This window comes from Aptenodytes forsteri, unplaced genomic scaffold (genome assembly GCF_000699145.1).
Source record: "Aptenodytes forsteri isolate BGI_AS27 unplaced genomic scaffold, ASM69914v1 Scaffold274, whole genome shotgun sequence".
In the NCBI taxonomy this organism is placed as follows: domain Eukaryota; kingdom Metazoa; phylum Chordata; class Aves; order Sphenisciformes; family Spheniscidae; genus Aptenodytes; species Aptenodytes forsteri.
This window is the reverse complement of record NW_008795101.1, coordinates 439,521-454,495: the sequence shown is the minus strand read 5'-3', so window position 1 is coordinate 454,495 and position 14,975 is coordinate 439,521. Positions and strand designations below refer to the sequence as shown.

At 64.1% G+C, this 14,975-nt stretch overlaps 2 protein-coding genes across 2 annotated transcripts; one reads left to right on the top strand and one right to left on the bottom strand.

Annotated features, from left to right (window-relative positions):
• The first annotated feature begins 14 nt into the window (after positions 1-14).
• TJP3 (tight junction protein 3) lies at positions 15-7,597 on the top strand. Its single transcript, XM_019471479.1, is given in 20 exon segments — positions 15-77; positions 163-287; positions 506-608; positions 795-1,078; positions 1,080-1,231; positions 1,539-1,642; positions 2,642-2,804; positions 2,894-2,984; positions 3,217-3,281; positions 3,458-3,536; positions 3,679-3,835; positions 4,238-4,346; positions 4,809-5,028; positions 5,366-5,562; positions 5,773-5,868; positions 6,186-6,256; positions 6,366-6,677; positions 6,805-7,029; positions 7,275-7,318; positions 7,498-7,597. Coding segments are annotated over 20 exon segments (2,745 nt in total). The 5' UTR covers positions 15-29.
• Positions 7,598-8,073: 476 nt separating this feature from the next.
• APBA3 (amyloid beta precursor protein binding family A member 3) lies at positions 8,074-14,910 on the bottom strand. Its single transcript, XM_009277079.2, has 10 exons — positions 13,980-14,910; positions 13,515-13,554; positions 12,915-13,060; positions 12,669-12,755; positions 11,926-12,084; positions 11,386-11,565; positions 10,965-11,177; positions 10,222-10,341; positions 9,244-9,384; positions 8,074-9,097 (listed from the first exon to the last, which is right to left on the bottom strand). The coding sequence occupies exons 1-10, from the start codon at positions 14,787-14,789 to the stop codon at positions 9,026-9,028; spliced, it is 1,968 nt and encodes a 655-aa protein (XP_009275354.2). The 5' UTR covers positions 14,790-14,910; the 3' UTR covers positions 8,074-9,025.
• Between the last annotated feature and the right edge of the window lie 65 nt (positions 14,911-14,975).

Sequence of the window (14,975 nt, the reverse complement as noted above, 5' to 3'; positions counted from 1 at the left end):
TCCCTCGCTTGCGTTGGCGGGTTGTCACCATGGAGGAGATGGTGATCTGGGAGCAGCACACGGTGACGCTGAGCAAGGTGAGCATGGCCCAGAGGGGACGGGGGAGGGGACGGGGTCTGTGGGACCAGCTCTGCCTGACCCCTCTCTGCCCGTCCCCGCTAGGACCCTCAACGGGGCTTTGGCTTCGCTGTCTCTGGAGGCCGGGACCGTCCCAACAGGATGACCGGGGACACAGCGGTGGTCGTTTCGGATGTGGTGTCTGGGGGACCGGCAGTGGGCCGGCTCCGGTGGGTGCGTGGGGACGTGGGGACATGGCAGGTGCTCGCTGCCAGCGGGGACGGGAAGGGCAGTGAATCGCTCCTGCTGGGACAGGGCCAGCACTGCTGCCACCCTGCCCGGCTGGGATGGGGTCCCCCTGGGGCAATGGGTGCTCTCGCTACCCCACCAGCTCCCCCGGCTGGGGGCTGCACCTGGGGCAGAGCCACGGCTGCGTTTTCCCTCCCAGGAGGAAGGATCACATTGTGATGGTGAACGGCCTTTCCATGGAGAACGTCTCGTCCTCCTTCGCCATCCAGACACTTAAAACCTGTGGCAAGATCGCCAACATCGTGAGTGTGCCCTGTGGCGGGACAGGGGCCGGCATTGTGCACGGGACCGCACCGTGCCTGTCCCCGTCCCGGCTCCCGTGTCCCACGCACCCCGGGGTTCCTGTTCGGGGCTTGGAAATTGCTGTAGAAACATCTCGTGGCAGAGACAGCTGCACCCACCATCCTCTCCTCGCTTTCCACCTGCAGACACTGAAAAGACCAAAGAAAGTCCACCTCCCCGTGAGCAAGAGCAACCCCGGGTCCCCCACCACACCCCGGCGCTATGACTCGGATGAGGACTATGGGTTGCACGGTGCGGATCCAGCCCTGCACCGCTCCCGGGACGACCTGGACCACAGCCAGGGCTACGACGGGGACTCATCCAGCGAGAGGAGCTCTGGCCACCACCGGGATGACCGCCGCCACCACAAGTCGGTGTCCCGGAGCCGGCGGAGAAGCCAGGACAGCAGCCACTGGAGGCAGAGCCCTGGGGGGCTACAGCCGGCACCGCTCCACCAATGGCTTCGGCCATGAATGGGACACCAATGGGCTGGCCCTGGTGTCGGGCTTCAAGCGGCTGCCGCGCCGGGATGTGCCGATGAAGCCCATCACGTCTGTCCTGGTGAAGCAGAAGCAGAATGAAGGTGAGGCCCTCCCGCTCCCTCTGTCCCTGGGTCCTGTCGCCTGATTTGTGGCTGTGTGTCCCCCTGGGGAGGAGGCGATGGCAGGGTTGGTGCCAGGGTCTGGCATGCGGCGAGGGGGCAGTGCATGCCGTGCTGGGTGCATCAGACCTGCCTGGCCTCAGCCCGGGGTTGCAGAGCTCAGCTTTGGGGCTTGCTAGTGCCCCAAGGAGAGCCGGGGCGGGCCTGTGGGGATGGTGGTGAGGGGAGACCTCGAGGGGGTTCTGCATCTGCCTGGCTCCGGCACTGTCATGGGCTCTCTCTGGTGCAGAGTATGGCCTCAAGCTGGGAAGTCAGCTTTTCGTCAAGCACATAGTGGAGAGCGGGCTGGCGGCAAAGGGCAGCTCCTTGCAGGAGGGAGACCTCATTCTGAAGGTATGGGGGCCCAAGGGGTGCACAGCACTTGCTGGGGATCTCCTCCCCCTCTTCAGGTGGCTCATCCCCAGCTAGTGTCACTGCAGGGGACAAGCCAAGAGCGTGCTTCTCTCGGCTGCCTGCAAAGGATGGCAGCTTGGCTGGAGGCAGCTCCGTCTGGTGCCCGCACCCTGCCCTGGCTCCCCAGCCATCACCAGGGACCCTGCGTGGGCTCTCGGGGACCAGCTCCCCGCGATGCTGAGGCTGGCTGGTTGAGGCAGCCCTGTGGTGTTCAACCAGGGACGGTAGCTTGTCCCGCTGCCACAGCGGGATCTTGTCTGCCCCGCTGTCCCCATGGCACGTGGTCCCCTGCCACGTGTGCATGTCCCCGCCGGGGGAGCAGTCGGCCCAAGGAGCTCAGGTGTTCAGGGTATGTCAGGTGAAATGATGCTTAAAGTATTTGGGGAGGAGGAAATAGAGGGACGGAGACGCTTCATTTGCACACGTGGGCCAGGCAGACCCGTGGCTGCTGGGAACTGGGGCCAAAGTGACTCTAGGGCAAAAAGGAGGGGTTTCATCCCAGCAATCCGGTGGGAAAAGCTGCTGCATCTCAGGGAAATCACAGCCCCATGGTCCGCTTGGAACCTGACTCCTCGGCACCAGTCCAGTGTGACGAAGGACAGAGCTGGGCCAAGGTCAAAGTAAAACTGAGCTTCAGACAGCATCTGAGCAGGTCTCTGCAGCTCCTGCCTCCGTGCAGGGCCCTCCTGCAGCTAAAGGTGGGAGTTAATTAGCCTTGCTAATTTATTTTCTCTGTGCAGGATGAGGCCCCACTGGGAGGCAGCCAGGAACGGGGACACGGCCCAGGATAGGCGAAGCCGTGGGAGCTGCGGCCGGGCTGGAGCGGCTGGGAAGGGACCGGGAAAGTGGCAGTCAGAGCATCCCGTTCGAGCGGGGCTTTCCTGGGGGCAGCTTTCCCAGGAGTGACTGCCCTGAGGCCTCCTGCTCTGCCCCCTCCAGATCAACGGGGTGGCCAGCGAGGACATGTCCCTGGCTGACACGCAGCAGCTCATCGAGCAGACGGAGGGGACCCTGACCCTGCTCATCCTCCGGGACCACCGGCAGTTCCTGGTCAACATCCCTGACATAGAAGACAGCCAGAGCGAAAGCTCCCAGATGGATGGTGAGGGGACACAGTGACAGGGCTGGGGGCCAAATACACAGCACAGGCACTGGATGGTCACTAATGCGTCTTCCCTCCTGTTGCTGCAGATATCTCCGACATTGACTCTGAACTGTCCCATCCGCCATCCCCTGAGACCTCCGCACGACCTCCAGCTGCTGCCAGGATGAATTCACCACCGTAAGCCCTGCTCTGTCCCCATGAGCCCCTCTTTCCCTTGTCAGATCCCCCTGTGTTCTCTGCCTGTCTGGAGGTGCTGGTTCTCCTCCATCCTGGAGCCAGTTCACCCTGGGCTGCCATTTAGCCCCCAGCTTGCTCCACTGTCCCCGCTGCCCATTTGGCACTGCCTGCCCGTGCCCATCCAGTGCCTGCCTCTGTGACCTGCCTAAATCCTGCCCCAACTTTGTTCCAGGGAGAGGAGGCGATCGAACAGGGACCCTGCAGTCGACACGATCGTGAACGATGCTCGGGGCCCTGGTGAGTGAGCTCAGATCAGGCCAGGGGAGCTAAGGGCACTGAGTGGGCTTCAGGCTCCTGCGTGTCTCTGCTGTCCAAACCCCGTGGCAGAGCTGTGCCAGGTCTCCCCGTGCCTCAGCTGCCCCGGCAGCGATGCAGCCACTGCCGCCTCCTGGACCAGCCCTCCTTCCCTGCAGACCTGCTGGAAGCTGTAGAGGGGGATGGCTGCCACAGCCCCCACGCCAGCCACGCTGCCCGAGCTGCCCGCAAGGATGGGTGCGTCTGCAAGAGGTGGTGGGGAAGGGCTGGGGGAGATGGGGAGCTACTCCAGTGCAGGGCTGGGGTCACAGGGCCAGTGACCCCCTGTGCTGTCCCCGGCATGTCACCACTGGGCTGACTGTGGCTTCCCCCGTGGCAGGTACAGCGCTGACTGCAGGGTCGTGCACTTCGTGAAGGCCAAGAGCGTTGGGCTGCGGCTGGCCGGTGGGAACGATGTGGGCATCTTCGTGTCGAGTGTGCAGGAGGGGAGCCCGGCTGATGGCCAGGGCATCCGGGAAGGGGACCAGATCCTGCAGGTACCCGGGGCTGGAAACAGTTCCAAATGCTTCTGCACCTGGACTGGCCCCATCCCTCTTGGGTCTGATACCCCCCCCGGGGTTTGGATTTCTCCTGCTGGACATTGTTTCGGGTCAGTGCTGGTGCCCATGGCCCGTACCCATTGGGCTGGCTCGCTGGGCACTGCCTGAGGGGACGGTCCTGTCTCTGCCACCATGCTAACACCCAACGGGGTGCAGGCACCACCTCAGCTGGCCCAGAGGCCCTCCCCAGGGTTACTAGGGGTTGTGGCAGGCACTTGGGTGACAAAGACCAGTTACCCCCCCACCTTGCCCTGGGCACTGCCGCCCCTGGGATCCCCACTGGTACCTGCGCTCTCCGTCCCGCCGGTGGGGCCATGTCTAAGTGCTTTTCCGCGGCAGGTGAATGACACCAGTTTCCAGAACCTGACCCGCGAGGAGGCCGTGGAGTATCTCATGAGCCTGCTGCCGGGCGAGGACATCACACTGTGGACCCAGAGCAAGCAGGACAGTGAGTGACGACCGGACTCATCCTGGGCTTGTGCCTCTCCATCCTCTGTCTCTTCTGAGCAAGCATCAGAGCTGCTGGACTTGCCATGGCCCTTTCTGCCCCTGCAGGGTGGTCCTTCTTCCCACACCCCCCTCCTCCTCCTCCAGTGAGGTGATGGGAGGGGACCAGACCATCCCGGCCCTGTTCGTGCCTTGGCATCCTGGAGCACGGGAGCTTGCTGGCACCGTGGCTCAGCCTGGAGAGGCCAGTGTGTGCTGGGGGGTCAGGTCCTGCTGTTCCCAGCATGCCTGAGAGCGCCATGGGAGGAAAAGGTGTCCCCAATGCCCTCCTTAGCAGCAAGGGCTACTGTGGAGGCTCCTGGCCAGCCTGGCTCCTTCCCAAATCCCTCCAGCATCTTCCTCTCCAGCATCTTCCTCCTCAGCTACCTCTTCCCCTGATGGTCTCTCTCACCCTGGGCTCCAGTTTACAGGAAGATGATCTCGTCCAACATGGGCGACTCATTCTACATCCGAACACACTTTGACTTCGAGAAGGACACACCATCGGGGCTCAGCTTCGTCCGTGGGGATGTCTTCCATGTGCTGGACACCATGTACCGGGGCAGGCTGGGGAGCTGGCTGGCTGTGCGCATGGGCAGGGACCTGCAGGAGCAGGACAAGGGCATCATCCCCAACCGGAGCAGGTAGGGATGGAGCCAGGAACGGCCCCGAGATGAGCAGAGCCGGGGGATGGCTCCCCAGTGAGACGGGGACATGGATGGTGGGCCCAGTAAGAGGCAGGGCAAGGGCTGGGGGAGCAGCAGTGGGAAGCGTGAGCTGGTGAAATCCCTTCTCAGGGGTGATGGGGCAGTTGATACTCTGGATGTCCAAGGTCCTGGAGGAAAGAGGCTGCCACAGCCTCATCTGGCTGTGCCACCGAGTGTGGACGCTGGCTTCTCCTGCCCTACTCCTCGGAGCCCGGAGAGACAAAGCAGGGGGTAAATCCGGAGGCTCCAGATCCTGAGCCCTTTCCCCTCCCAGGGCCGAGCAGATCGCCAGCCTGGAGTCGGTGCTGAAAGCCACATCCAGTGCCAACCCCTCCGGGGCACGGGCCGAGTTTTGGAAGCTGCGGGGCCTGCGGGGAGCCAAGAAGATGCTGCGGAAGAGCCGGGAGGACCTGTCTGCCCTCACAAAGCAGGGCCGCTACCCGCCGTATGAGAGGGTGGTCCTGAAGGAAGGTGGGTACCAGGGCTGTGTCCCCCTCGCCCAGACCCACACAGGGGACATCGGCCCCAGGGCTGCCCCACTGCGGGTGCTAGCGGGCTCTGCTCTCCTGGGAGGAGCGGGGTGAGTCCCAGGCCCACGGGCACCTCGAGGAACGGGGCTGGATGCCACGAGCTCTGCCCTTGCCCGCAGCCTCCCTAAGCCGGTCTGTCTTCTCCCCACAGCCAGCTTCAAGCGGCCAGTGGTGATCCTGGGCCCCATCGCAGACATTGCCATGCAGAAGCTGAGCATGGAGCTGCCTGAGCTGTTTGAGATTGCCCGTAAGTGCCCCCCACGCCAGCAGGAAACTGTATCCAGCAGCCGGACCCTCAGTGTCCAGGACCTGTGGGAGCTCTTTACCTGTGGCTCCGTCCCGATCCTGCCTCATTGTCCCCCTCCCCGTGACACCCCAACACCTTCCTGGAATCAGTCACCCTCTCCCCATGTGTCACGATACCAGCCAGGCCCCAGACATGTCCATCCCCCCCCTCGAGGGACACAGCCCCGGGGTCGGACATGGCCAGACCCAGCCTGGGGCTGCTGGAGATGCCACATCTCCCCCTTAGCCCCTCTCATGCCACGTCTCCGTGTCCTGCAGTGAGTGTGCCCCAAGATGGGGCATCGTCCAAGGTCATCAAGTTGGACTCAGTGCGGCAGATCGCAGAAAAGGTGAGAGACCTTTCCCCTGTCCTTGGAGCTGGGTGGGCCAGGGCCTGGGGAGGGGCCCACGGCCTCCGTCCCTGTCCCCAGTGGGGCTGATGGCTGTGCCATGCCCCAGGACAAACATGCCTTGTTGGACATCACGCCCTCGGCTGTGGAGCGCCTCAACTACATGCAGTACTACCCGGTGGTGGTGTTTTGTGAGCCCGAGAGCCGGCAGGGCATCAAGGCTATGCGCCAGTGGCTGGCGCCCAACTCCAGGAAGAGCTCCCGGCGCCTCTATGCCCAGGCCAGCAAGATGAAGAAGTACTGCAGCCACCTCTTCACTGCCACTGTCAGCCTCAGCGGCAGTGGCAATGCCTGGTATGAGGCAATCAAGGATATCATCAGGACGCAGCAGAGCCAGCCCGTTTGGACGGCGGCGGAGCAGGTACGGGGCACGGGGTCCCCGTGGCAAGGCTCAGCCTGCTGGGGCTGCAGCCAGGCAGGTGAGGGGGCCGTGCACCCGTCCCCCCCCACACCTGGGGTCCCAGGTCTCTGTCATCCCCACCCCACAGGCAGATGTGGCGCTGGAGGACAGTCTGGACCTGCTGAACCCACCGCGTGCGGCGGCCTCAGGCTACCTGACCTGTGACAGTCACGCCAACAGCGACTATGACGACACCGACGGTGAGGCGGGCGCCTACACTGACGGCGAGGCAGAGGACGCCTACAACCAGCCTGGGCTGGCCCGCTCCTCCGAGCCAGTGCAGGTGTCCCCAAGCCACGGCCTGAGCGAGCAGGTGGGTCCCCCCATACTGGTACAAGGGGCTGGTGGGGCAGAGGTGGGGTGGCACAGTGCCCAGCTCTGGGGGCTAATTCCTATCCCCTGTGGCACAGACAGGGTGTCACCTCTAGCTGCTGCAGGGTCCGGCTGTGCATCTATGCCCAGCTCTGGTTCCCCACAGGGGAACACAGCCCAGCCCCAGGCTGGGGCACAAATCCTGCCCTTACCTCTGACCCCCCCCATCTCTCTGGTCTTTCACAGGTGACCGAACAGCAGCGGCAGGGCCAGCGCTACGACAGCATCAGGTACCCTGCGCGCCAGGGCCAGCCCCGGGGGTTAAAGCAGCCAGCCCTGGGGCTGGGGAAGGGCCTGCAGAGCCTTCGGTGCCAGCTCTGCCTGGCCTGACCCTGCCCAGCAGGGGACTGTCTCTGCCACCCATCCTGACCGGGTGGCAGAGGCATCACCGCAGCTTCTCGTCCCCCAGGGAATATGAGCACGACGCTGTGAAGAAGAGGTTCACACGGGCCAGGGACAACTCAGACCAGGACGAAGGCTACGAGTGGGGCCCAGCCACAGATGTGTAGCAGCACCGCTGGCCTCTCTCCCACTGGGCAGCCTGGCCCCTTGGGCCAGCCCTGCCACAGCCCCATGCCACTGGGTCCACGTGACAGTCCAGGTAGTGCCACGCAGCACCCTGCAGCCAGGCTGGGTTGGGCCTAATCTTGCATAGCCCTCACCACCCAGCACCACCAAGTGCCTCCTTCCCCCTTTTGGCCGTAGACTGCTGCTGGAATAAAAGGGATGTTTTGATCAGGACGGGCTGTTTCCGTGCGTGCTGGGTGGCAGCGCGCAGGGGAAACCCATGCAGCAGGGTGGCCTTGCTGGGACCCAGGCACCTCTGCAGCCAGACACCCTGCCTGCCCCGAGAGGCATCAGTGCAGGAATCAGGCTTGGGTTGTGCCAACGTCTGGCACCACAGCAGGCTCAGGGTGCACGCCCCAGAGCTGAGCCTCCTCTGCTGCAGCCCAGCAGGGCTCCTGAAACGCAGCCTCCCACATTCCCCAAAACTTTTATTTTTACATCAGCCAAGCACACAGGCAAAATCCGGTCAGCGCTGCATCGGCCGTAGGGGCCCAGAGACCCACTCGTGAAAAGACAAATCACCAGGGGCTGGTCCTTGGGGCTCATGACCCCAAGTTCCCCGGGATGTGGGACTGGGCAGTGCCGTGTTCCCTTTCGCTGCGCCGAGGGACAGCCCCAAGGGCTGCGACCCAGTACCCTGGTGGGCTGGGGTCGGGCTGTGTGTGCAGAGTGGTTAAAGGCAGCACCAGGGAAAAGCAGAGGTAGTTTCCCAGCTCGGTGCAGCAGGTCTAATAAGGAGTTCATTTGCACCCCCAACAGGCCCCTGGCAAAGCCAGGGAGGAGGAGCGGGTGCCAAGGGTGCTGCTGCCCTTAAGGCTGAGTCTGGGAGCTGCCGGCTCTCCCTCGGGGGTGCCAGCGTGTACCCACACACTGGAGTGCAGGGTCAGCGCTGCTCTGGGGCTGTGCTAGCGCAAGCCCCAGAGCTGTGCTTCCAGCACCATCCCCACATGGGGAAAGGCACCGTTGGTGAATGTAAAAGCACTATCTGTGGTGACTGGATGGGGTGACCTTTCACGCGGGGTCCCCTCTCCTCCTGCCAGCACCAGGCCAAGGTGAGGGACCCTGTGAAGCAGCAGGACAGGCACCGTGCAGGCACTGTGAGGCAGGGAGGGGTGAATGGAGGGGGAGGAGGTGCCCAAACCATGGCACCATAGTCCCTGAGGCTGCTCAAGCTGGGTATCAGGCCCCTAGAGTCTCCCACTGTGTCCTGAGTAAAACCGGAGAGGTGCAGGATTAGGCCCTGCTGGGGACCAGAGGGCTCCCATGAGGGTGCTGGGGCAGGAGGCAGAGCCTATCCTGCCCTCGCTGCCCCGGGCTCACTCCTGCCTGGGCCCAGGCACGTGCAGCGACAGCCGGGCACGGCCAGCGGCTCAGAGGAAGATGGGCTGCTCCTGCCCGGTCAGTAAGCGGTACGTGGAAGCCGGCATGGTCTTGATGTGGACCTAGGCAGAGACGCACAGATCAGCTGGGAGATGCCAAACCCCGGGCTGGAGGGTGCTGGTGCAAAACTCTGAGCCCAGCCTGCTCCATGTACAGCCACAGCTGCCCCGGGGAGCCCTGGCCATCACCCAGCCCGGGCCCGGCTCACCTCACTGACTGCCTGCGTGAGGATCTGGATGATCTTCTCGTGGGGCGTTGCCACCACGCTCTGCCCATTGATCTCGATGATGCGGTGCCCCACGCGGATGCCACCTCTCTCTGCGATGCCCCCACGCATCAGGCTGCAGATCTGGGGAGCAGGGAGGGCTGGTAAGATCAGAGCTGTGCCCACAGCCCAGGGCCATACGCAACCACCACCCCAAACCCTCTCATCCGCGCAGGCTCCCGGCAAGAGCTCTGGACCTGGGTGCTGTCTCTTCCAGCCCATGGGCGTGCAGCGAGGGCAGGGATGTCCCTTTGCATTGCTGCCACGGGAGTGATGTGCTGAGCTGAAGGGCAAGGGCAGCCCGCAGGCTTTTGTTCCCCCGGCTGGCGGAGAGCTCATCTCCCCCCATCCAGGCATCAAACCCTCGTGCTCCCATCAAGCCTGGGCTGCAGAGCCAGAGCTTCTCCTTGGGGCGGCAGCTCCTGCGCACCTGTGGCGTAACTGCATCTCCAATACTATTGGGAGCATCGGTCGGTGCATGATGCAGCCGTGCCACCCCCTCCACCACTCACCCACCCACCCCATCAACTCCCGCTGGTCCTGGAAATGCTCCTCTCCGCCTTTCCAACGCAACCACTGTGGAGCCCAGAGCAGGAAGGGGCTGGGGCACTGGGGACAGCAGCAACTGTCACTAAGGTCACGCCAAGAAAGCCAGGAAGAAACCACCACCCCAAAAGCAAACAGCTAAGGAGCACCAGGGAAACGGATCCAGCCGCTGGTGCTGCAGGAGAGCTACGAAGAGTCTTTTGCTGTGGCACAAGTGCCGAGTGAAACCTCAGCCCTGGCAGGCACAAGGAGCGCTGGAGCTGTGCGCTTGTCCATGCGGACACAGCCAGAACTGTGTGTCCCCCTGCCAGACGGGTGGCTGAAGCCCTCGGCTGACCCCGGCCTGGCTCCAATCCTGTCCCCGCGGGCACTCACCACGCCGTTCTCAACACAGAAGCCCAGCTGGTACTTGGAGTCAGGGCGCCGGATGACAGCCGTGGTGACAGGGGGACAGTGCACGATGTTCAGCGTCACCTCTGTCTGGTGCTTCAGCTCCTGGAAGATGGGATGGGGCTTTGTCAGAATTTGGAGAGCTATTCAGCGTGGTTGAGAGGGGCGACGCAGCCATGTTGCTCATGGGAGGGCTGAGGGTTAGCAACCTGTTTTCAATGGGGAAACAGGCACACACAGGGATACTGCCACGCTCAAATTTGGGGAGAACTTCTAAATCCAGTCCAAGACGTCCCGCTCTGCCCCTGAGGCCACACTGTCCTTGCTTTCAGCTCCTTCCTGCCCAGGAGGTAGAAGATGCAACAGGTTCCCTCCAGGACAGGTGCCTGCCTCTTCACCCACCCCCCTCCTTGGGCAGGGCCCTGCCCGCACCCTGCCGCAGCAAGTTTAGTCCCTAGCTTTGTCCCTGCCTTGTCACATCCCTTCCTCCCGAGCACTCAGGGCAGGGACTGTCGCAGCCCACAGGATGGGTATGGCCCCCCACGCTCCTGCCCGCTCTGCCCCCACAGCCTCCCATCACCCATCCGCCCCCAAGCCGGGAGCATCGGGGGGGACCCCGGAGTTACAGACACTCCCAGATGCATTCAGGCCGGTCCCCGTCTCTGCCAGCACTCGCCCTCCTGCCAGGGTGGAGGCAGGAGGCCACCCCGAGCACAGCCCCGGCTCACCCGGATGATGCTCTGGCAGGTGGTGAGGGGCAGCCCCACCAGGCTCGTCCCGTTGACGGACATGAGGCGGTCCCCGATGCTCAGCTCGCCCGACTTCTCCGCGGGGCCCCCGTGCATCAGGTTGGCAATGACCACCGTGGGCAGGATGGAGCCCCAGCCCGACTCCACGATGGCGATGCCCAGGATCTCCCCCTTCTGCTTCCGGATGCAGACCTGGTGGGGGGCACAGATGGGTTATGGTCACCAGAGCCACGGGGTATGCGTCCCAGCCCCAGCACGGGTGTCCTGGGCTCACAGCCAGCTGGGATGGGGCCCAGTTTTGTAGGGAGCACCTCAGCTGCTCAGGGAGCCGTGGAGGGGATGACACAGAGGTGCCAGCGGGTACCCCACACTGTCCCCACCCCTCCAAAGCAGCTCTTACGTCCTTGCAGTTCTCCTGCCGGGAGAAGTGGGTCAGCTCCGCATTGTATTGCTCCTGGTCCTCAAGGGCACGGCTGTACTGGCGAGGGCTCAGCTCGCTCGGGTCGATGCTGTTGGCCTCCAGGAAGCGCTGGTAGGCCACGCCGAACGCCTGCCCGATAGCCTGAGCAATGATCTGGGCCTGGGGAAAGACAGGGGTTTTTCGTGCCCACGGCTCAGGGCCAACGGTCTCATTGGCCAAACTGGAGCCAGCAGCTGCCAGCGCCCTGCAACGCCCAGCACAGGCACTGCGCCCTGGGAGCTCCAGGGCATCCTGGCTCCTTCTCTGCCTGAATGGGCCCCTTTACGATGCCAATCCTCCCCCCTTTCCTTGCTGGGCCCCTCTGTGTCACAGAGGTGCTCAGGCTGGGCTCCTTCCTCCTCTATGTGTCTCCTGGGAGACCCCAGCACAGAGACCCAGAGCACCTGGTCATTACAGCGGGACGGGGCCCAGGACCCCAACACCACCCTGCCCTCCCGAGGGACTCGTGTGTTGCCTCACGTCGGCCGAGTGGAAGACATGGCAGATCATCTTGTAGAGCCGCTTCTCCTCCGCCACCTCTGATGGCCGAGGCAGTTTCCGGCGCGCCATGAGCACCACGAGGGAGCCGATGTCGGCGATGTAGGAGATGGTCTGGAGGGAGTGATCCATCATGGCCTCCTGGCAAGGGGGACACAGGCAGAGACGTTCATCCCTCCCCGGCCTGATGGACCCCCTGGGCAGCCCGCGAGCCAGCCAGGCACCGCCACAAGCAGGAAGGGTTTGGGTTCAAACGCCACCGTGCTGGGATGCAGCTCAAATGCCTGGCACATGCTGTGCAGAAACCATGTCTACGCTAAAAGGTACAAACAGCTCCTTCGATCAAGGACTCATCCATGTCTCTGGGTGCTGCTGGGGGGCAAGACATCTCTTCCCTCTTACTATAAAGCAGAAACTAATCCTGAGGCAGAGCTACAGACATTTCAAGCCTAGGTTCCCTGGAGCTTGGTCTGAGAACCCAGCAGCTCCCGCGAGGCGCAGTTTGCATTAGAAGCCTCGTGCAGCCATGCAGAGCGCCGAGGGACGTGACACGTCTGCGTGGGATGGGTGCGGAGTGACATGTCTCCTCCCAGATGCATGTCCTCACTCATAGGCCATCCTTGGACATGACCCCATTGGCGCGGGTGCAAAGCAGAGACCCCAAGGCCAAACAGGAAGGTTTCAGCAGCCCCAAAGCCATGTGGGTGCTCCCGTTCCCCACTCACCTGCGTGTCAGCCGTGAGCACCTTGATCCTCTGTGTGGAGACAAACAGATCCACCTCTGTCATGGGCTGGGACTCTCCCTCCGGTGCCTGCAGAACGAAGCGCCCAGGAGAGGTCACTGCTGCTGCCAGGACTCCTCTGGGTCCCTGCCCCACAGCCAGGAGGTCCCCCTGGGCAGGTCCTGAGCGCAGCCCCAAGCCCACGAGGGGCCAGGCTGGTGGCAGTCATGCCCCCCTACCCTCCCGCACCTTGATTCTGTCCACTGCCTCCTGGGCCTGTGCCATGCGGACGCTGGTCGGGGGGTTCCTCTCCGAGACCAGCTGCGTGGAGCCCAGGTACTTTGCCCCAAAAATCACACCGTCCAGCAGATCCTCCGGGTCGCAAGGGCCTGGAACTGAGACATTGGGAGGGACTAAGCAGGGGCTGGTCCCCCCAACTCTGAAAACTGGGGGTACCAACTCCTACTGCCCGTTAGCTGCATTCCTACACGTGGCAAAGCAGCTCAGCGCTTGGGAGACAGGCTCCTGGCATCACCGAGGGACCAACTCTGACCCCAGGGCTGCTTCCCCTTTCCCTTGGACACACCCTGGCATCCCTTTCTCCCTTCCCAAGCCTGTGCATCCCCCCTCCCCAATCCCTGAAGCACGCCCATTTCCTCAGCGAAGGGCGAGCTGGGATCAAACAAGCCACCCAGAGTCTGCAGCCACGTTCCTACCCTGCATGAGTGCAGAGCTGGGTGCTCCCTCCCCGGCTGGGACCCCTGGCCACCCCGCATTTGGGGTCAGAGCAGGAGGCAGTGGGTCAGGACTCGTGGGTGCTTTTGCTGCTCGAGCATAGAAGCAACTCACCCTCTTTGAAGGCTGGGCAGGAGGACGGGGGTTCCCTGTTCTGCAAAGCAACGAGAGAGCAGGTGAGGCTCTGGTTGGGATCCCAGGGATTCAGCCTGCCCGCCCCACGGCCAGGCTGCCCCTGGAGCACCAGGACAGCGAGGGCACAGCGTCCTGAGGCTGCGGGGGGGGGGGCGCGTAGGGTCCTGGGGCTGGGGGGCTGTTCGGACCCACCAGCCTCTTCCCCGGGGCATACACGGATCAGACAGCCATGCATGTATCCCCCCGCATTCAGGGCAGCAGGAGCCAAAGCCAGTACCGAGGGTCTTGTCTAGGCACCCCAGCAGCATGAGGCCCTGTAAGACCCGAGGAAAAGACGTCCCTGGCTCCCCTCTGCCCCCACCCAAAACCCCAAGAGGGAGCAGAGCCAAGGGGCATGTCCTGGCTCGCTGCCGCACCGTTGCAGCCCATGTGCGATGCACTCACGGTCACACCGCCTCGGGGTGGCTGCTCTGCCTCTGGGGCCAGAGCAGGAGGCAGGGCCACCCAGGCTGGCTCCGGGGAACCGTCCCGATTGCCCTCACAGGCGGAGTCGACCTCGCAGAGCCCCTCTCCGTAATACCAGCCACCAGAAGGTCCTTCCTCCGAGCTCTCCGGCCTCCCCAGCCCTTCAGGCTTCTCCACAGTGGCCAGTTCCTCCCGAGCCTGCAGCATCTCCAGGTTGGTCCCGGCCAGGATGTCGGAGCGGGCCAAAGGCGTCTCGGCGCTGGCCTCGGGCAGCCCCCCCTCGTAGCACAGGAGGCTCAGCAAGTCCTCCCGGTCGGCCTCGGCAAAGAGCAGGCCGTGGCAGGGCCGGGAGCAGGCCGAGTGCTGGGCGCAGCAGGGCCGTGTCTCCAGGCCCCGGCCCATGGCCACGTGCAATGGGCAGGGCCGGCACTTGCCCTGGCACTCCCCGGAGCTCCGCCGGGCCTGCTCGCCCGCCAGAGGGGCTGTGCCAGCGCTGGAGAAGGGCAGCAGGCCCTGCTCTGAGGCAGGCGAGTGGTCGCAGAGGTTGGGGTCGAGGGTCTCGAGCTGGGCCAGCAGGCCCTGGATCTCCGAGGGTTCGTCCTCTGCATCCTCGGCCCACTTGGCCCTGCTCGGGCGGGTGCCGGCCTCGGGGGCCTCGTCCCGCTCCATGCGCGTGGGGTCGCCGCTGCTGGGGCCTCGGGGGTGTCCTGCGTCCCGAGGGGTGCTCCCGGCGCTGGATTTCCAGTCAGCAGAGCCCTGCGGCCCTGCAGTCGCTGCCTCCTCTTCCATCTCTCTTCCCGAGTCCCGGCAAAGCTCAGTTTGTCCGCCCCCACCTCCTTCGAGGTCCGAGGCTGGAGCAGGCCCCGAGCTGGGCCCCAGACCCTTCCGCTGGCCCTCGGGGACAGGCAGGTCCCGCCCGGAGCTGCAGCCAGGGCGCAGGGTGATGAAGGGGGGCCCCTCCGGCTGCCCGTCACC

Excerpts from the sequence above, each read along its gene's own strand:
- APBA3 (XM_009277079.2), bottom strand. The coding sequence starts at position 14,789 with ATGGAAGAGGAGGCAGCGACTGCAGGGCCGCAGGGCTCTGCTGACTGG. Across the intron at positions 13,061-13,514 it reads CTGCCCAGCCTTCAAAGAGG|TTCCAGGCCCTTGCGACCCG; the intron begins GTGAGTTGCTTC and ends CCAATGTCTCAG. Across the intron at positions 11,178-11,385 it reads GGCAGGAGAACTGCAAGGAC|GTCTGCATCCGGAAGCAGAA; the intron begins GTAAGAGCTGCT and ends GCCCCCCACCAG.